Source organism: Falco cherrug, chromosome 3 (genome assembly GCF_023634085.1).
Source record: "Falco cherrug isolate bFalChe1 chromosome 3, bFalChe1.pri, whole genome shotgun sequence".
In the NCBI taxonomy this organism is placed as follows: Eukaryota; Metazoa; Chordata; class Aves; order Falconiformes; family Falconidae; genus Falco; species Falco cherrug.
In genome coordinates this window covers 115,252,494-115,273,973 of record NC_073699.1, presented here as the reverse complement: position 1 = coordinate 115,273,973, position 21,480 = coordinate 115,252,494, and the positions used below count along the sequence as shown (strand labels likewise).

General features: G+C 47.6%; 1 protein-coding gene across 39 annotated transcripts in view; it reads left to right on the top strand.

Moving 5' to 3' along the window:
• The window catches only part of EPB41 (erythrocyte membrane protein band 4.1), a 96,712-nt gene extending 75,675 nt beyond the window's left edge, over positions 1 to 21,037 (top strand). For 28 of the 39 annotated variants that reach the window (XM_055706211.1, XM_027812790.2, XM_055706203.1 and 25 more), the window contains 6 exons: positions 11,512 to 11,958; positions 13,158 to 13,286; positions 14,932 to 15,033; positions 15,511 to 15,591; positions 16,457 to 16,564; positions 17,466 to 21,037. In XM_055706211.1, coding sequence (XP_055562186.1) covers positions 11,512 to 11,958; positions 13,158 to 13,286; positions 14,932 to 15,033; positions 15,511 to 15,591; positions 16,457 to 16,555 — 858 coding nt within the window. In that variant the 3' untranslated portion in view covers positions 16,556 to 16,564; positions 17,466 to 21,037. Of the gene's footprint in view, positions 1 to 307; positions 2,017 to 11,511; positions 11,959 to 13,157; positions 13,287 to 14,931; positions 15,034 to 15,510; positions 15,592 to 16,456; positions 16,565 to 17,465 lie in introns of those variants that run through there. The other 11 variants (XM_055706213.1, XM_027812950.2, XM_014284266.3 and 8 more) reach the window with 4 other exon arrangements.
• Positions 21,038 to 21,480: the final 443 nt, after the last annotated feature.

Genomic DNA, 21,480 nt, shown 5'->3' with positions numbered 1-21,480 from the left:
ATGGCACCAAGCAAAAACTCAACAGCAGCTGCTGGATAACATTTTTTTTTTCTTTTGGCTACATGAAGTAGTTTCATAACTCACACCGAGAGGACTTTTGCACTGCTGCAGCTTTTGCAGCTTTCGATTTTGCTTATTTTGGTGCATGGCTGGTTCGAAAAAGCTGCATGAAAGATATAACCGTGTATTCGGAGAGAAAAGCAATTATGAAAGTTTAACTGTACCCTGTTCTTTTTATGTTGTCTTTCCGTTTTTTGTTTTAATGATCATGTTACTCTTGCATTTTATATTTTCTTTTGCTGCCCAGTCTCCCAGCTATTTTCTCCCCAGTACTCATCACTTAGGGGTGTGCAAAGAACCAGTCCCAAAATACTGCACTGATCAAAGAAGGCTAGCTCAACTGAGAGAGCTTAGAGCCAAGTTTTTCCTCTCCTAGGCGCACTTGGGTTTGACCAGGTCTGGCAAACTAAAGGGATGGAGAGTTACTAAACAGCAGCGTTTCCCACAATCTTTTCTTTCTTCCACGAAAGTACTAGAGCCATTGCATGATCCCGTGTGATGATCTACTCATTCTGGTTTTTTACATTCTTCAGACTCCAGAAACACAAGTGCTGAAGTGCGGAGCAAAATTCAAGGAGTTTGCAATGCTCCTACTGCCATCCCACGTGGAACCACGCTCGGGATTTCTAAGATTAACAATTTTTTCACTCGTTCCAGTAGAATTTTCAAAACAATTGAAATTTTGATACTGTCATCAGAACTTTGAAAAAGCATTTTGTATCTGCACTGCAGTCTGGATGTTCAATGATATTTAACAAACGCTATTTTTTAAGGGCACTGTAGAATAGGAAGCTGCCAGAGACCACATTTTGTACTATGCCATTTCTATTTCTAATGCCTCGAGCGTTTTTCTCAACCATTCCAATTCCAAAACACTTCAGCAGGCTTTGAGCATACACTTTTCTGGGAGGGCAGGGATCATGATCCAGAGGTTTGTGACAAAACACACGTGATCCTGATGCAGGTGTTCACAAGCTCTGCAGAGAGGACTAGATTTTGTAGCTCTGAGACTGGTGTGACCCAAGGCACCAGCATCTCTGCTCTCCAGGGCAGTTTATTTTTACGTTCAGAAGAAAGCTGTCCTAACGCTTTGCACACCTCCAAGTATCATTTTGGGCACTTTCCATCTGTCATTTTTGTTCATCTCTCTCTGTCTTTCTTGATCTTCTACCATGAAAGCAGACACAGCAACGTCCTCTGTTAGTACAGGACGAAGACAAGCTAAAAAAGCAGGAGATACCTACTGAGACAGCCTTTCCCCGGCCAGCAAGTGAAGAAACTCTTCCAAAGGTTTCTATTCCAATTCCTGAAGAGCAGAAATCACTCAGAAAGTGTCAGCTGTACTCTAGCATTTTTCCTTCTCCACGTATTCCCTTTATGATGTCCTTTCTCCTGGTCGTAGCACTGACTGTTTGGTGGCTGCTCTTTCTCTGAGTGGCAACAGGGTCATGTTGAAACCTCAAGACCAAAGCTCCTGAATTCCCCGGCCATAGCCTCTGCTGTATCTTCCTTGTCCTGGTCTTTGATCTCCGTATCTCGCTGTCCCAGGGAGGGACGCCTGCGGCCGCCGTGTTAATCCCGCTGTCTGTTGTTGTGTAGCTGTGATCCGGGACCTGGCAGGAGTGGTCATGGATTGCCAGGTCCATCCAGAAGTTTCCTACTGTGCAAAAGCAAATTCTTTGACCTGTGTTCCCGGTTGCTGTCAGAGGGCAGACGGGGAGTGTAAATACACAGGAGGAGACGTTTGCTTCTTCAGCCCCCGTAGACTTCACGTAGGAATTGCTGGAGACTTGCTCTTAAGCTTGTCACTTTAAATATCAGGCATTCACAGGCTGAAGAACAACATTTGGTACTGGTCCAAAAGAGGCTTTGCAGCAATCTGCCGAATCTAATCCATAACCACTCCTTTTCTAGGAAACTCAGATTGGTATTTAAATAAAAAGTGCTGATTATCAATGCTGCTGTTAGTGTTAACTTAGAGACAGGGACAGGCGACTTCATTTTCCCAGTGGGGGAAGGCTTCCGCAGAGCATCGCAGCTTCCCTCTCGCACCCCTGTTCTTGTTTCCAAGAAAGTTAAGTCGTCTTGTAGGAGAAAACCCACTGCAAGGAAATGTTTATTGTAAACATAGATGAATCATTTTTCTGAATCTGGCGGTCTTGGTGCGCTTCAGATGTGTTTGATTTCATTTGTGTTGAACTAACTGACGCATGTTTGCTTAGGTCACAGGAATGGAGTAACCCGCTGTTAGGTACGTCTCCTCTGTTAGCATGTTGACTTTACCACATCAGGATACGCTTCTAATGTTAAAGCCATCAATTGTTTTGACTTCTCTTAACAAACTCGTTGCATGCATCTTGTTGTTTATTGCCTACAAATGTAACTGTCTGGATGATGCTGACGTTTATCCCAGTTACCCTGGTTGAGCTGCGCAGGCTCAGAGATGAGCTGCGGAACTGGTTTGCGAGCTGGAGGGGAGATGGGACTTTGTGTCTGAGGGCTTTCTTTTCTGTATATAGTCATTGTGGGACTGAGCTGAGCCAACCGCTTCTCCTTTCAGTAGTAATCAGCTCTCTGTTGCATTCTCTGGAGGATTGTGTAGACACAATTACTTCTGAGAACAGCCACCAGCACCATCAGTGTTGGTAGCTGTGCCAGCAGCACAGGAGAGGAAGGAGTAGACCTTTATTACAGGGACTAAAATGTGTGAATATATATAAATACTTGTATTTATAACCCTTTATAGATCTGTATCTGTGTGAACAGTGTTGTTTAGGAAGCTAGCAGATAAGCTTGCAGGAAAAAGACATAAGGCAACTATGGCATGTGCTGTCTGATCCGAAGGACCGTGGCGTATCACGGACCTCTTGAGCCACCTCTCTTGCTCTCAGTGTACAGGTTGAGGCTCTCTAAACGCCGTCTCAAAACTTAGGTTGCTGGTGAAAACCCTTCATTTGACTCTTGCAGGAATCTTTCCAATGACTCTTGTAACCCGCTCCGATTAGTTCACCGGTTTGTGCCTTTAGGACTTTGTTTTCTGAGACCGCTGATGTTCCACTGGAAGGTCTTGTCCCTTTTCGATACACTGCCTTTAATACACAGTCTTCCTCTTTCCAGCGACTGGGGGTGTGGGGGTCGCTGGGTGGCTGTAGAGGTGTGCCGTGGTGCGGAGGAGAGCTGTCGGCATGGGCAGCGGCCGGAGGGTGCTGCTGGGGGGGCAGCGTGCCCACCTCCGAGGAGCACGCCTGAGGATGCGCTTCAGCTCCCGCAAGCGCAGCGTGAAGTTTTAGGAAAGCTATCTTGAGCAGGTGGGCCCTGGCGACGAGAGGTGGGGAAGGATGCTGAGGGACCACGTGCTGTGCAGAAGATGCAGGATGGAAGAAGCCGGCGGGGGATGCTTCTGGCTGGGATTCCCTGCCTGAATCTCCTTCCCAAAACTGGAACAGACACGGTGAAAAACAGGGACTGTTCATTCTCCCCAGCCTGGCACGGAGAGGGAAGGGACAGGAGTTGTTTGGATCTCTCTGTCCATTTTGTGTCCACGTTTCCTGGAGAAGAGCAGCTCAAACACCCACCCGCTTCCTTCCAGAAGCGGTAGCCAGGGTTAGTGGCCGTGATGCTGCTCTGGGCGCTGCCGGGGTTACTGTGTATGCTCTCCTGAACCACTGACAAGTACTTCGAAGCCATACCGGTGGCTTTTGCAAAGCCATGGTTTCTGTAGCTCTATCTATCGTTTCCAAAGGATCTGAAGTCTAAAAATGTTTGCCCGGAGCAATGTTTGAACATAGTGCTCAGGGTGTCGTACCCAGAGTGATGAGAGGTGCGCTCCGTCATTCAAACTCAATTCTTCAACTTCTTAATTGAAACGGTCTCTCTCGCTTTTTCTTTTTTTAATCTTGAGATAAGGCTGGTTGTTATCAGCAAAAATAACTTTGAAACTTTATGCTCTGAGAATGCTCAGGAACATTTTTTGGATTTATATAACAATTATCACTGCAGATAAAGGAACTGAACAAATGCTTTATATTTCTCTGGCAGTTTAGAGGCCAGTTATCTATATTCATCTGGGTCGACACGATCTTTCCTGACAGGGGAAGCCCGTAGTTTGCCAGGAACAGAACCCTCATCCCTTCAACGCCACAGCGACGTGCCCGCTGCACTCCAGCCCCTTTGCCGGTCGCTCCCCTGCTTTCTATCCCGTTTGCTTGTCGGGGAGCTCCAGACGTGCCCTGTGGCAATCCATGTGAGGTTTCGCTCCGCATTATATATCCCATTCCTGCACATTATGTGTCTGGTACACGTCGGTGCTGTGCTGGTTCATTCCTGGTTTCACCCTTTTCCGTTGATGTCCGTGCAGGATGTGGTGCTGAAAGAAGGGATTTCGGGATGCTGCAGTTGTACCCATGCACAGGGAGGGTTGATTCGCTCCAGCTTGTTGAAGGGCAGAGGTCTTCGTAACGGAACCAACACATATACTTTGCTCCCTTTTTGCCTCAGGAACAAACTTGCTGCAAAGCGCCGGCAGCCCCCCGGCGGCTGCCCCAGCACCGTCACTGGCCCCACGCGATGGGGGTTAACGCAGCCCCTTCGTCCGGGGCCGGTGCAGTGCCAGGCGGCGACTGATGGAGAGCTCAGTTATCCCTTCCAGAGGGAAGCCGGGAAGGTCTGCAGGACCTAACCTCATCCCAGTTGGCATGAGAAATCCTCATTTTTCAGTGTGACCTGCTGCAGAAAATGACGTTTCCTTGATCTGGCCCGCCGGTGCTGTAGCTGCAGTAAGACTGCGGGCAGCGTTGATGGTAATTGGACTTTCCCAGTGGTTTGTGGTGTGGCCGCTCGGCTGCAGCGAAGCTCTTTGGTGCTGACCTGTGGGATCCGGTTACGGCTGCCGAGGCTTCGGCATTTTCCATCCCAAAGTTGGTGCTTGGCTCTGTGCTCACTTTCTGAATCTTCTCACCCCAATATCATCTCTTCCGAGCACCAGATAAAACGCAGAATAGTTTCTTGTGCTTTAGGAAAAAGCAGACATTAGTATTTTGAAGCAGCCAGCGTGCCAGAGCCGATTGCTTGGAACTCCGATTTTGCTCCGAGGCTGCCGCGGGCCTGGGGCTTGGTATGTGGCGGTCATTAGTGTAAAGCAACATCCCTTTTTTCTTTTCTGTTACTAAAAGTGAAGAGATAAATGACGGCGTTGTCTGCATCCCCTGCCGTGTGCGGCTTTGCCCTGCAGGTCGGTAGAAGATGAACTGAGGGTCGGGTTAGGGTACGGAGTTAAGGTGAGACCAGCTCTCCGCCCATGCGGTTTGTGCAGTAAGTGATGGGATGACCCTAAAGAGCAGGGATTCCGTGGTTGCCTCTTGTCCTGAAATGATGAGGAGGGGTGGATTTCCTCGGCGTGGCACCAAGGGAGCCGTTTGTGTTCGCAGGAGCGAGGTTGGGCTGGCCTTGCTGTGGCCGCACCGCAGGTCTGCTCGAGGAGCTTGTGGGCAAAGCGTCTTGTGCTTCACGGAAGGGCCAGTAATTTGTCGCTCTGAGAATTATTCCCCTGGTTTATTGGTTTGGGTTTTTTTTCCTGGGCATGAGTTGATGGCACCTGTTCTGATGTACAGAACGAGGTCGGATGCTTTCTGGAAGAATTTAGCCCAAAGAAGGGTTATTAGGGGTTTGTTTAGAAACTCTTTGGTCTGGACTTACTAGTGGGTGACACTGGAGAACCCGGCAGCGGTGGCTTCTCTCATGTCCCTGTTGGCATCTGTCTTGGCTTGTGAAGCTGGAAGGAAGGACTAGCCTTGCTTTGTGCCACTTTGGGATCTCCTAGCGGTGGTACGTAGTTGTGTTGGATCAGTTTGTGGGGACTAAAAACACTTTCTTTTTTACCTAAAATGCTCTCTTTTGGAACACTTTTTCGGTTTTGTATTTTTTCTCAGATTTTTCTTTGTAAATATGTACATTTATCATTAATAAATGTTATTGCAAATCAGATTCTTCTTTCCACTGCTTATTAACAAAAAAGCTGTGTACAACACACCCTCAGTGTTGCTTTTCCAAGGCATCGGACCCCAGTTCCTTCCCAGTTGCCTTCAGGGTCTGCTGGGTGCTCTGGTGTGGGTCTCGTGCTCCTGGGGAGAGGGGACACACAGGGCTGCGGTGACCAGCGCGTGCTCTCAGGCTGGCCAGGATAATTCAATTGAGGATTAAATCCGGCTTGGTTTAAGCAAGGCTTGTTCGCAGAGCGGTCAGAAGGTTCAGCGCTCGGCTGCGTACCTGACATGACACTGACACGTTCTCCTTTGCTTCTGAGACTGGGCGGTAGGAAAAATCATTTGCAGAACGCTGCTCCGCGAGCAGAAGTGCCACGCAATGCAACGGTGAGAGCCTCTGCCCCGCACGTTGAATTAATCCGAGGACAAAAATGCGCCTTTCTATTTTTGTAAGTCAAGAAACCCTGTTTCTAATTAACCAGTTCCCAATTAACCACCATTCCTCTGCTTGTCATACGATGCAAGCCTCCGGTTGGTCTGAGCTGGTTGGGGCTGCCTGAGGTTGTGTCTAGAGGCTGTATCGAGTCGGTTTTAATTTGAACTCCCAACTTTTCTTCTGTGAGGTTACGTACCTCTGGGTCAGCCGTTCGGCTCGTCCCGCGCTGTCGCGGGCGATGACAGGGAGGCAAACGTGGCTGCGCCGGAGCAGCGCGAGGCTCGTGCTGCTGCTCTCTTGGATGAGCCCAGCGCCGGAGCTGCAACTTTATTTACAAAACGAAGCAAGTGAAACGCAGCAGCGTGGGATTAGTGTCCGTCAGAAACTCCGATGGTATCATTACAAACCCCACACTTCTTACCTGCTGCTGCTACAGCAAACCCGAGGCAGTTTGTGCAACGCCACAAGCAGTTTTGTTCTCTGCAGAGGGAATTTGGGATAAGAAGCCCCTTATCCAAGGGTACCTGCCCCACAAAAAGGATGGGAAGGGGATCGGGGTGGATGGGGAGAGGAATCATACTGCTCATCAACCTGATTTTAATAATTGGAGTGTTGATCTTGAGGTTGTTTCATGTTGCCAAGTAGTTGATGCGTTGGGTCGGAGGTGGCTGCTGTGTATCTTGTGATATCCTGGGATTCCTATTCATGACAGCAATTCCATCTTTTTAAGCTTGTTGTGTATTTTCTAGCCTTACTTTTAACTCTTTTAACTCAAAATCTCTTTTATTCTTCTGTCGTCTGACTAGGCTGGTCAGGATGTTGTGATCAGATCAATGGCAATTAAAAAAAAAAACCATCCAAAAATGCAGATCCATAGGTAATGGCCATAATTTTCAAATGCCAGGGTTTGTTGAACAGCTTCTAAATGTTTTTTTAACTTCTGTCCTTAAGGCAAAGCAGTTCTGTGAGGCACAGCAGGTATTGTGAAATAAGGATTTCTTGTTTTCTGCTTTTATAATACTTTTTACCCAAGTGCTCTGACAGCTGTGAGATTGAGCATCATTTGATCTGGGAGTTCTCACCGGTGAGTGCGGTTCGCTGCAAAAGCAATGTCATCTACTTGTGCATCTGTAGACGGTCACACTGAGCCTGTGAGCTTGTGCGGGTACTTGTTCGGGGATAACCTAATAACACGCGCCAGCGCTAACGACTGCAGGGCCATAGTGAAAAAGAAGGGGACCGGGAAGCCCAAACCGGCTGGAATTTATAGCGGTTCATGTGGTGGTGTAGGGAGTTAGCGTGCACTGCAATTTCATGCTTGCATCAATTTTTATCCAGTGTCTTCGGTGATGGGCAGGTTGACGTCATTTTAACAGTCCGTAAGTTTCCTGCAGGGTAGGAGTCTGGTTTGGGATGAGGATAATTGGATATTTCTGGGGGGAGAGAGGCAGCAGCAGTCCTGCAGAAAGCAGCTGAGCTGCTGGGTCATGCTGGTATATCCTGATCCAAACTGGTAGGTTCTGGAAAAAATACAGGCAAACAAATGTATACAAACCCACTTTTTAAGCCAAATAAATCTTTTTGGTCGCTGGTATCAGCCATGCAGTTAAGCCTGTTATTAATTTATCCCCAGTCTGAATTACTGTGTGTCACTACACCGTAACGCTTAAGCTGTATCCTTGGTATTTGTCAGCATCAGGTGCACAAAGATTTGTATTTAGCAGGCGGATCTTTTAGTTGCATTCATGTCTGGTTCGATTTGTTTCTTCTGGGGCGTTGCATCCTGTCCTGTATTTTCTTTACACTGTGTATGGCTTGTGCAAATAGTCCGCTTCACGCTTGATTTTAGGCGTCGCTGGTTTGGTTTTGTGTCTCTGGAGATGAGCAGTTTGCAGCCCAGGCACTCTCAGGTTTCGTGGGTCTCCAGGAGAGCTTGGAACTCTGCAAATCTGAGCCCTAAAAATAGGAATGCTCTTGCATTTGCATTAAAATAAATCTTGATAAGATCAGATGCTCAAATTCCTAGGGATTGTTTTTGTGTTTGGTTGGTTGGTTTTTTTTAATAGAATGATAATATTCTAGCCTACCTGCAAACTGCTTCTTTAACTACAGGAACAAACGTAGGTTTGGGGTATTTTTTTAAGTGTATGTAAATAGATAATTTTATATAGAAACAGATACCTTTCAGTGGTCTTATCTTCTTACCGGTGGAATAGGAAGGCAAGAAAAAAAGTGCTACTGATCAGTTGATCTTATCAGGATTTCAATCTGTCTTTACAGCTTGCATGTTTATTGCCGCACTCGCTCTGCCGACGGCCAGTATATGGTCGCCATAGGCTGCATTTAAGCTTTTCCCTTCCTTTATGCTTTTACTGTACAAGATACTTCCAAACCGTGAATTATTTTTTCTGTGTACGAAGGGGAGCTGGGAAGCTGTTTTGACTGTGTACAAATGTTTGTCTCTCAACTAGATCTGCGTTTGTGTAGCTGCTTAATCTGCCTTGGTTTATCTGTGGTTCTCCCTCGCGGCCGAGTCGTGCCCCAGCTGTTCTGCAAGGAAATCTCACTCCTAAGGCATTTTCCATTAAACCCCAGATGTGTCTTCTCAAGGTCCCGTGATTAATTTACAAGACGTAGCATATATAATTAAGGGAAGATCAGTATATTGGCAGCACATAAATTCAGGTTTTAAAGCAAGATGAAGACACGCGTGCTGAAAGCTGCTGACCTCTGTTCTGTTCTGGTTTGTGAAATACCGCAGCGTGGTTATCTTGCGTTAGGCAAAATAAAATGGGGGTGAGATCTGGATATACCTTTGGCAGAGCATGTATGAAAGTGGGTTTTGATCAGAAATAACGCTCCCCGTGTGTGCGGTCTGACCTGATCGCCACAGTGCTGATCGCTCTCCCTTCACTCCTATTAAATGCGTTTTCCTAAGCAACATCCCAAGAATTTAAGGGAAGCCCGAGGCTGGTAGTCTTAATGGATAAAAATCTTACAGGTAATCTATCTGCAGCATAAAGCAGCAGGGAACTGAAAAATACCCGGGAGGAACAGTGGAAGAGTCATTTATTGAAATGATACTAAAATTAGCATCTATTTGTTCCTACATAAAGTAGCTCCTATTCTTAGTGCACTATTGAACTGTGCCATTAGATGGGGTCAGTCTGGGTGAAAGCTTCTGATGTACAGAGAATGCATCCTACCGGATAATCCACAGGCTTCAGACCTCGCATTTTAAGCACAAATTACAGTTTTTTGGTTGCCCAGAGAGTCGTCTTAATAGAGAGTGAGGCAGCAGTTTTTGTCTTACTCTAACTCTGGTGGTGGTATTAACAGTTGACAAAATGGACTTGCTGTGCTTGTATGAAAATTTAATCGCTGGTTTTGGATGAACAGGTATGTGGCTATTTTTATACAAAGTTACCAAAAATCAACTGTGAGGTTAATTACTGAGAAGAAAGAGTAATGGCACTGATGAAGCAGCATCCCTCTGGGTCTTTTCCCTCCTTGTTCCCTGATGCTGGATGATGTGATGACTCTGATATGTGTCAAATTGGAGGTGCCCGTAACAGCTTATTCTGCCCTTCCTCGAAGGCAACTTTCCATGTTGGTGATGAGAGAAACACAGTTTCTAGCACAGGGTAGGACCGTAGCCACTGCTGGGGACTGAAACGCTGCTTCTCTGCGCATATGCGGTGCTCATCGCTCGGGCACCCAGGCAAAGAGCTGGTTTTTGCTAAGGCTTGCTGTCTTGTTCATGCTTTAACTCTTCTCTTCTGTCACTGTGGCTTCCCTCCTGGCTAGAGAGCTCCCAGAGATGTGAGAAGACCTAGTTGAGACCTTTGCTAACGAGCCGAACGGAGAGCAGAATAGCACCAGCCTTGGTTAAACCCGCTGGCTTGGCACGCTCTTCCCAAATATCTCAGGTGCTCCAGGCGTGCTCACTTGCTTCTGGGAGGGCTGCGCTGCTTCGGTACCGGTCTCCTCTCCCAGGCACCATCACAAATGCCGGTTATGTTGCACCTTCGGGAGGTTTAGCTGCTGCCAAGGTCCCGTGCACCAGCCGCTTTGGGGATAAAATACGTTACAAAGACTTCGGTGCTCCCAAATCAATGGTCGAACGGAGCTTGCAGAGCAGCGAGCGGAGCGGCGTGCTCGGTGGTGGCGGGGTCGGCGCACACCAGCACGAACAGCTTTCCAGCTTAAAGGCGCGTTTCTTTATTCCTCAGCTGAAAAGTTTTGTGCTGAGTTAATTGAACTGGTTTTTGTCTTGAAGAAACGGTACAAATTCTTTCAGATGACCAGACTGCCGTGCTAATTCCGGAGCCTCTTGGTAATCAAAGTGCTTGATTTCAATACTAACTGGTAGATATTCTTACAATAATTTTACCAAAGCCATCATCTGTGCTAGTTATCCCAGAGACCAACAGCAAGGGGGGTGCTCGGAAGCGTGAGTGTTCCCAGGGGTGAGGAAAAGAGCAAAGCACTGGCTCCGGAGATTGCCGTGCACAGTAATTCTGGCCTTATTCTTTTAACCTCCACAAGCAACTTAAAACACCGTGTAAAATATTTAAAGGAGTTAAAAGCAGAATTGGGGTACGATTTTGGTGCAGGCGGTGGGGTTTGTTAAAGCATGTGTGAATTTTGGATGTGCACAAGTCCCCATTTGCTACACTGAAATTATTCCTGTTTCCAAACTGGGCAAAAAGTGCTTAGCAGTGGCTCTTCCTTTAGGGGCAGAGAGTTGTTTTAATATTAATTCCTTGAACTTGAGGAGAGGGGGTTATTGACGTACCAGGAGGGCTGTGTCAGTACATGCACTGGACACATCGCAGAGCACAAAGGTTTTCAAGCTTTCGAGTGCCTGGTCCCACTGCTGTTGCATGTGTTACTGGAGATGTGATATATTATAAGAAATATGTTTTTGCCTTTATGCTTCATGACCTCCTGTTCTCCCTAACGCTCTCTTTCTTTCTCTCTCTCTCTCTCTCTCTCTCTCTGGCCTTTTTTTGTATATTCGTTTCTTTTTAGAGAATGAGTGACTTTCTCTCCAGAGAGGATGTGGCTGCAGTGCCAGAGCGGAGCAGTGTTAACACTGGCTTTGCTGGGGGGGGCTCAAAGCAGTCGGTAGCTTTTAGTGAGACCCCCGTGCCACCCGCCTCAGAGCCTTCCCCCAGCCGTGCCTTTGGTGCTTCCTCCCTAAGCAGCCAGGAGGAGGAGGCGGCAGCTCCCAGCCTCCCCGCGAGTGAGGAGGACCTGAGATGTGGAAAGGGGGTTTGTGCAGATGTGGAGAAGGACTCGGAGCTCTCTGAGCTGGAGCCCCCCCCCAGCCCTGCCGCACCTCCCCGGCAGCCCTGGGGAGGAGAGGAGGAGGTGGCAGAGGATGGCGAAGACAGGTTTGCCTTTAGAAAGCTAAACGGCGAGTGTCACGACGCCGACGTTAATAACGGGCTGCCGGCAGTCATTCGCTGCTTCCAGGTAGTGAGCTCCCGCGCCTGCTCCCCACCCCGGCTGGCTTTGGAGCGGGAACCGAACACTGCAGCAAGCAGATGCCACAGACCCCGAGAGGAGTTGTCTTTGCTTGGCTCGGACTCATGCTTGGAGCTAATTAGCTGGTTAATCTCCCGGTCGGTGCACACAAGTCCCTCTCAATTTATCTTTGCGTTAAATACAATTTAAGCACAATGCCCTTTGCTTTTCTTTGATCAGAGCATCCTGTTGCATCCCCCAAAAGGGAAATATTTAGGCTCCAAAGGCATGTAATTTTAGTTCCTTAAGGTTTTTGCTATCTCCTGCTGTACCGGAGGCTGAGCCTTAGCGCAGCAGAGCAAATTCGAAGCGCTGTCAAACGTGCTTTTACACTGTGAACGTGAAGCTTTGACATCCCCTTTCTGCTCCCCGTCATGGGAGATATTTTTGCCTGCTTCAGTGTTGATATTAATTGCTTATGGTTAAGTAGGTGCCCACTTCCCCCGCTAACAATCACGGTGGCATCTGTCAGGTTTGGGGACGGTGAGCAGAAATTGAACCCTCTGGGAAAACCCTGTGGGTCTGAACTAACTCTTGTCTTCTTCCGGGTAATTATCAGGTGGTGGAACGACTGATTCCTCTTCCCCCCTCCCCATTTCTCACTCGAGATGTCGTGTTTCTGAGTTGTCTGACATTGATTTAATAAAAGTTAAAGACCTAGGGTCTGAGGAGGATTTTTAATAATACTGTGTTTCACTTGCAGTCAGGATAAAGCTTCTTAGCTGTGATCACGTCTATTTGCCCAGGGTTTGTGTTAATCTTGACATTGTCATCAGTAGACGGGGGTCATCTTTTACTGGCAGCTGGCAATGAGCTTCTAGTAATTAGAAAGTTAGTGATCAGTGGAGACAGTATCTTAGTGGTGTTGTGGCACACTGGTGAAGCCCTCAGTGCCTCGCTTGGGCTGACCCGAGGGCACAGTGTTGGGGCTGGTCCGGAGGATTCTTCTGTCCGTTTAATCCTCACGCATGATCCCTGCCCTCTGAGCAGTGTGTTGTCCCAGAGGCTTAAAAACAAAGATTTCCAGGCTAACCTTGGTTCCCACAGTGCTTTTATCAGATCAGTGTCAGAACATTTGCCAGCGGCTTGGTCAGATGTAGAAATGCTAACGGGGTCTTTACGGGGATGTTTTTAACCCTGTCTCATAGCCACCGCTAGTGAAGACACAGACGGTCACCATCTCCGACGTGTCCAGCGCTGTCAAAAGCGAAATTCCCACAAAAGAAGTCCCCATCGTCCACACAGAGACAAAGACCATCACCTACGAAGCTGCACAGGTAAGGTGTGTTCCGATTAATTTTCCAGGGGCTTAATTAAACTCAAGTAAACATTTTGTTTCCAGATCCTCTGGATGAGGCAGCAGCACCCGCCTTTCTCTCAGCATCCGAGTCACAGTGCAGATGTTCACTGATGCTATGGACCCTATTTCCAGGTGCATCTGCTATTTTTAGAGGAGCATAGAGAGTGTTTTCACTATGCCAGAAGAGTTAATTATTTTTTCAAGATGTGTGTGCAAACAGAATTTATCTTCAGCACTGGTGGCTTCAGGCTGTAGATTTGGTTGTACGGAGTCAACCTGAGTTGGCTGTTTCTCTGCAAGATACGCCCTGTTTCGTTTTCCCCAGCTCTCCTTGCTGTTTATGCCTCTTCAGAACTTGGTTTATAAATTATTTGATTGTCCTTTAGGTTTTGAGCCTGAAACAGGTTTAAAGTTTGGTATAAAACGCAAGCAGAGTGGGTATCTGGTGATTGGAAACTAGAAATGTTAGTGGAGGGGTACCAACACATGCAGGGATGGTTTCATTGTTGAGGTTAAAATTAATCCTCAATCTAAAGTAGGTTTTATTTATGTATTTGAGAATTTGGAGCCTGTGTTAGCTTGGGTCTGTCATAACTGTGGTTGTTGGAAGCAGCCCATGCTCTGCTGTTGGAGTGCGGTGAAGTTGGATGCAGCTTTGGGTGCGGGTATCCCATGGACCTTGCCTGTGTAATTTGGGATTCCTGAGGAATCCTGCGGCTGCTCAGCATCCTCCTGGATGAGTAGAGGGGTGTCCAGACATCACCCCGATTCTCAGCGAGTGACTAGCTGAATAGAGGAGTTTTGCTCTGGTTGCTGCTGTTACCGTGTCTAACTGGGAAATGAGGACCAGTGCGTCCCCAGGGCTGGGAGAAGGCTGGAAGTGCCGCACCAGCTTGTGATGATGGAGATTTCTTCCAGTCTGTGGGAAATAGTCCCACCTTGTGGTAACTCCAGATACGGTCCCACGTGCTGCCCAGCCTTCCTTGGTGCTGCAGGGCCAGGGAGACACGGCCGGGGGTGACTTGGTTTAGGTTTTTCAGCAGAACTTGAAAGGTCGAGTCGTGCGGGCTGGGATCCGAGTAACCAGCTAGAAAAGTTCTTGGTTCAGCAAGTACCTGGACGTCCGTTGCTCCTGCAGAGTTGAAAGCGAGTGATGTGGAAGGTGTTGGCAGGAGGAAGGACGGGTTACAAAGTCCCTTCTGAGTCAGGTTTTGTGGCTTTGTGGATGTCCCCAGACCCAGGCAGCTGGGGAGAGGTGTCTGCTTTGGGCTCCCTTTGTGGTCCAAGCACGCTGCCTGGCACGGAGGGGCATGACCAGCCGCGTGCCCACATTTGAGTGTACCCCAGCCCACCCGGGCTGAGGGGTGGCAGAGGTCCTCTGTGGGGGATGCTGTGGATCTGTGCTTCTCCAGCCTTAAAGCCCAGGGGCTTTGTGCTGCGCCGTCAGAGACCTGCACGGTCCTGGTGCAGCTCCGCTGGCTGCAGGTCAGCTCGCTCCATCCCGCGGTCCACGGTGGAGAGGAGTTTCTGCCCTGGGATTGCATCCTGCTGTGTCGATGTGGTGACCCTGCTTCTGTCCACACGGCCCACAGAGGCTGACGGCCTGTCCTTCTGTCCCACAGACAGATGGTGGTAATGGAGATTTAGACCCTGGCATCCTGCTGACTGCTCAGACCATCACTTCAGAAACCACCAGCAGCACCACCACCACGCAGATCACGAAGGTAACAGCACGGGAACACGATACATCAACAACAACAAAACCAGCAACATAATAGATGGGCAGAGTTGAATAGCAGGGGGAAAAAAAAAAAAAAGCTTTTGAACATTCCTTTCATAAAATGCGATTAATACCTGAAACAAAGCACGAGGGTCCCAGGTCTGCCTGCACTCAGGTGGGACTGTGGATTATATGTTAATTTGCAGTGCAGCCTGTGGACACGGGCTCTGACTGTCCTGTGGGATAACAGGGAAGAGCTGTACTGTGAGTGAAAGCTCTTCCCTGCCCCCGTTCTAAGAAAATGAATATTTGACAGTTTTCCTTTGAGCAGCAGCAGTTTTCCCCTGTGATTCTGATGCCGTGGTATGGCGGCAGCGTTTGGTAACGCTATTTTTGGATACCGTCTTTAGAGAGGCAGCCCCAGTGCACTCAAATTCCTTTCCACTTCTAGACTAATGGCAGTGTTTTGCTTTTGTACTAGACTGTAAAAGGTGGCATTTCAGAGACGCGGATTGAGAAGAGGATTGTCATCACAGGAGATGCAGATGTAGACCACGACCAGGTAGGAGCTTGGATGCGGTCCAAAAGAGCTTCTTAGAGCTGTCACAAATTAGACAGACTGCTTTTCCAAAGTCAGCTTCACCAGAAAATAACCTAGGGGAATTTTACTGGGGTAGAAACAAAACTTCAGAAGTGATTTCTGTAACAAATAGCCTTTTGACAGTATGCAGCTGTGTAGCTGGGCAAGAAGAGCTTAATTCTGTTCTGAAACTGGTGTTGGCAGCAAAGTTTTGATTTTGTACAAGTACAATGTTAAAAAAAAATATATCCACAAACCCCATAAAATAAGTTTTCCGTGACATCTGGATGATATGCATTTATTTTCTTATAACTCTGAAACACTATTGCTGCTGCATAGTGCCAAAAGTAATTTTATAGTGCTCAGCACCTGCATTAAATCTCATCAGCTTTATGTGAAACCTTTCTGATGAGTCAGCCTCATTGGCCTCCAGCATGTGTTGGAAGTGATGATTTTGTCATCAGAGAATTATACTTTGAATTTAATTTTAGTTGCAAGTATCATGGGGCTGGAGAATATTCGTATGACAAGAACTAGTTTAGTAATTCCAACAGAAAATGTCTTGACAAGATGTCCAAAATATGATCATCACACTCGCTGGAAGAATAAACAGGATTTGCTTAATTGCTCTCATCCATCTTCTACCATGGGGCAGTGGAGAGATGTGACATATTCTTAGAAAACAGCTTTTTCTTCCAGAAATAATCTTTAATGGCACCAAAAGTCACCAAACTGTGCAGCTGAAGCGGATTCACTTTTGTTTTTCCCTCCCCACAGTTAGGAATAGTCTCTCATCCCCCCCGCCCCAGCCCCTCGGTGGCATGCTCTGAAACGTGCCCTCTTTCAGGTTCTAGCGCAGGCGATAAAAGCAGCCAAGGAGCAGCACCCGGACATGTCGGTGACCAAAGTGGTTGTGCACCAGGAGACAGAGATTGCAGAGGAGTAGCGAGGCTGTGTAAGTAGCAAGACCACGTACAATGCGTGATGGGGGCTGCTCTCCGCCCCAGGGCGGGGGACTCGATCTCCGTGCACGGTTTGGCTAAATATGGTCAAAGTTTAAGCAAAATTATTACTGTTAGTTGATGACTCCTGCTCAGGCTGTTCTTATTAAATCATTTAAGGCTCATGAAGCAGTCACAAATACAGACAAATCCTGCTGTGGAAGTGAGCCAAAATTGTCTCAAACAAGCGGCGTGGCTCCTGCGATGCAGCTGTGCTGCCTGTGCAGGCACCTTCGATGCACCAGCAGCACACTGGGCTATAGGGGTCACGCAGACCCCTGCCTGCACCAGCGCCAGGTACCCCCTGAGCTGGATCCCAAGCTCCTGACTTGCCTGGAAAGATCCCTTTTCTGCAGTTTTGATGATTTGGGGAAAGAGCTGCTCGAGGAATCCCAGGGCTCTGCCCGCACATCAATGCTGTAAAGGTGTAAACACCCGCACTGGTGATACTGGTGTTGCCCAGGTCGGTGCTGCGCTGCCCTGCCCTGCTGTGTCCTGCCTCATCCTGACAAAGCTGGTACTTTCAGGGATTCAGGAGGTAGAACGAGAACAAATTAGGCGAGAGGAGAGACAGCAATGGTTTAACAGACACTGTGGTCGAGCTTTTTAACTCTCCAAACCTAAATCGAAACGGCACAGGTTTCCCAAGGGTTCCTGAGGTTGCAGCTCTTCAAATACGGCCCGTCAGGGATGGGAGCAGGGTGCCTGGTGGCTCTGAGCCGGAATTCACACCGGCCACTGATGGTCACTCACCTTCTGGTTTCTGCTCGCCAGCCCCTTCAGGGAAGGGGGCTCCTCTCTCTCCCAGAAAGCTGCTGCCGGGAGCTGTAACTTACCGTGCGTGTCTCTTTCTAGGAAGCGTTCCTGCCAGACACAACACCAGGAAAAAGAAACCCAGCAAAACTACCAAGAAACTACCTGGAGCACAAAGACCTCGGATTTACAAGACTTGACACTCAGAGACATTCATATCATTTATTAGGAGTTGCGCTTTTTCATTTTACTTGGGATTTTCCAGACTCCACTGGATCCTGTCAGATATAGGGTTTTGTTTGTTTTTTTTTTATATATATATTGTGACAAAAGTATGCCATATTTCTAACTGTACTGAATATTTTTTACAGGTTTTCAATTTTGCATTCCCTCTCACGCATAGCCTCTTCAGATACAGACACCCGACACACCTCACAGGGCTCAAAGGGTCGCTGTTTTAAGTCGTATTTCCTCCGCCTTGTCAGGGATAACGGAGATAAGCCACATCCACACATAATTCCAAGTGCAGGATCCCTACACGCCTTCAAAAAGCCGTGGGTCCTTCTGCCGGGAGAGTCAGTTTAGAGCAAGTCAGACTTCAGTTTTGTGCAGCATTTCCGATTGCCTCTTTATTATTATTATTATTATTATTTTATTTTTTAGCTCTAGGGAGCTTGAGACTCCAGTCGCGATACCTGGGCGTGCAGGGCAGAGCTGCTGCCTTCGCTCCGACTTTCCTCCCCGTTGGGTTTCAGGCCCCCGATGTGTGAACACAGTAGGGTTGTGTGGTGTAGCCTATGCACACATCTTGATAGTTGACTAGATTTAAGGAATACTGGAAGTTGCTTCAAGTATCTTATACTGTGAATTTTAGAGCTTTAAGAGGACTGTGATAGCATCTCGCCTTCCTCCTGTGTGTCTCTACCGAGTGCTGCCTACCTGTTTGTGTTTTCTAGATGCCGTTAAATTAAAAAGCCCTTAGAAGCGTGCATTTAAGGTGTTTGGACTCTGAATGCTATTAAGGTAGGCTTATGCAGCATTCACAGTAACTGATTTTTTTTCAGTGTCATAGTTTTTCACTCGTTTGTGTTCATGATTTATAAATTAGGGGGTTTTTTTATAAGTCACGGGTTGGGTTTTTTTCCTCCTCTCACAGTGCTATTTAAAGCTAAACGCATTACCCATATACCAGGGCATCTATCGTACTATTGTTAAATTTAAAATCCTGTAGACAATCCTTCCTAGGCCTGGAAGCTGTATTTGGAGAGGCCGAACAAGAAATTTTAGGAGGTGCCAGGTGGTGCTGGAGCCAAGCTACGGGAAGGTGCTGCCACCCCTTCTTCCGCGCCAGCATCGGGGTCTGGGCTTCCTTGGGCATCGTGGCCACCTTGCTGGAATGAGATACCAGGGTTAGTGTCTGCATCTTTAGGCTGAGCTTGCAGACCACCGGCCCCATCTCCAGTGTGGTAGAGATGACCAGAAAACGACTTCTTTGCAGCTGGATGTGCTTCGCTCTGTGGCACCGCGGGCTGAGTTCCCGCTGCTGTGTTATGAGCTTTGTGGAGATGTTCTAATCATGCCCTGATTTCTCCTTCCAGCATTTAAATTTAAAAAGGAAAAAAAAAACCACCAAAAAACCAACCCACAAGCATTGTAAAGATTCTGCCCAGACACTTGTGAACACTTTAGTATACTTTGAGGTTGTGATTTCTTTTTTTTAAAATATATATATAGTGTGGCACATTGGTAGCTGAGGGCATGGAGTGCTCTGCCGCTGCTCCTCAGTTGAGGATGGGAAGAAAATGGCAATAAAGAAAAAAGCTCTCTGCTATTATGAATTTGAATAATGTGTTTCAGAAGTCACTGGATTTAGCTCAGGCTGCAACGACTTGCTGTTTAACTGCAAACAGCTTTCAAACTACACTGGGGCTAGTGTAGCTTCTCAGATTCAGGTGCAATTTTAATTAAGCTGTCAGTATTGATTGGAGACTTACGCTGAAAACGCTGGAGCTGCTGGATTTTTGCTTTCTTTGAGCCTTGCTGGCCCTGAATCCTCCTCAGCCTCCAGTATTCCCACGCCAGTAGCTGCTGCTCTGGGTGCGCGCGGTCCCTGCTGGTGATGCTCTGCCCTCCACTGGGTACCGGGCATCTGACTTGGGATTTAGGGAGTCCTGGGCTCCACAGCTGTAGCGCAGGGATTAAGTCTTCCTATTTATGTCTGAACAGCCCTTCCCTTCCTTACTCTGCAACGCGGATCCTGTAACAGGTCTGTGTCCCTGCTGTCCTCAACTTAGCTTGCCTTAAATGCCCGTCATGCTGAGCACCCCTCCAGCAATGTCCCTTTGCTGGGAACTTAGGTTTTTGCCACTCTGCTCCTTCCTTCTCACCCTGTAGCAGCTACCTGAGGAGTAAACGGGCACGCTGAGTAGTCATTTAGAGTATTTCCGAGCTTTACTAGACAAAGCCAGCGTGATGAGTTTTGTCCGTAGCACTTAAAGACTGTCACAACCTGGGTGTTCAGTTGGGGTGAGCACGATGAGCAGGACAAAACACCCTGAGCAGGGATTTCTGGGGTGAGAAACCTGCTGGCACGAGAGGTGGTTCCTTTCCAAAAGGACCGTGGCTGCGCATGTCCCTTTTTAAGGGCACATAGACTAGAATAACCCTAATTTTTTTTTTTCCTGGATTTTGGGTGGACTGTTTCCAGGCTGTTCATTCTCGTGCTTCCCCTTCTAAGTTCTTGCTTCTCCTTGAGTATTTTAAACAAGTTATTGCCTCGTCTGACCTTTGCCATCACGCTGCTATCTGACCCCACGTGGGATTTCCAGCCCTGCTGCCCCTGCGCAGCCGCCTCCGTGCAGAGCCCGAGCCCGGGAGCTGGATGGCAGCAGCAGCAGCAGCCTGGGAAGAAGATTAAGAGCAGAAGAAGCTTCTTCCATCCTCGGCCGGGGCCGTGGGGGGGCTGCCCACACCCCTTCCACCTCCGACGGGTTTTTAGCATCCTTGGCTCTTGGCGTGCTGTGTCATTTCTAGGGACAAACCAGCAAAGGAAGGTCTATTTATATGAATGTTCCCAGCTCTTCCTACTCTACAAATTCACCCAGAGACTGTCTTGATTGTATAATATACATTATATGGAAGCTATTTATATATGAATGAATGTTTTTATAGAAAGGAAGGCAAGGAGCTCATGTTCTCCTCCATTAAACTGGAATGGCAGCTCTGGTTGCCAAATAGCAATCTCTGACCAATGCAGCTGTGTTAGCAAAGGACTGACTGATTTCTGGTTTTAATAAACTGTGGTTTGCTGATTTTCCTAATTGTATAATTACTTTAAGAGGTGGTAGTGTCCCAGCCTTAGAGATGAAACTTGTAAAAAAAAAAAAAGTAAAAAAAAAATTTAAATAAATAATTTAGTTGAGAATATGAAGGAGCTTTGTAAAATTTTTTTAAGGCAATTGTGAATTGTCTAGGCTAGCTGTTTACACTCTTCTTTATAAAAATAGGAACTTTTAAAATTGGCAGTTCTTTATAGATCAACTAGTGATGGGAGCTGTTATTTTGGACTTTCATAGTAAATCAAAGGGAAAGTTGCCGTAGCATTTAGACAGACATAAGTGTTTAGTATTGCTTCTTGTATTGCATTTTTCAATAAATTTTCAAACAAAACTGTCTCCCTGGCCCTGAAGCCTTTTTTCTTCTACTCACCCTCCTCCAGATCTCTCTCCCCAGCCCCACGCCGGGCTCTGCTGCCACCAGCTGCACTCTGTGTGGCTTCAGATGCTTCAGCCAGCTCCCGGCGGGGCTGCCTGTGGGACCAAAACGCCCAGAAAGGGCCAGAAGGGAGCCCCAGAGTCCCAAGTTTTTCCTAAAGCATCATCACTTGATATAAAACCCTTGGAGCTACTGGATTTGAGGTGAGCTCAGGTGAGGGTTTCTGCTCCACAGCTGCTGCCTAATGGTGAGCGAATGTGATGGAACTGGAGCAGGGGAGATGTCCAACCTAGCTTTTTTTTTTGGTCCTGTCACATTTTTTCTGGCTGCAGCAGCCTTAGGAGGATCAGAAATACTGAGCAGAAAGCTGACAGGGCATCTTGGCCACCAGCCCAACAGAGAA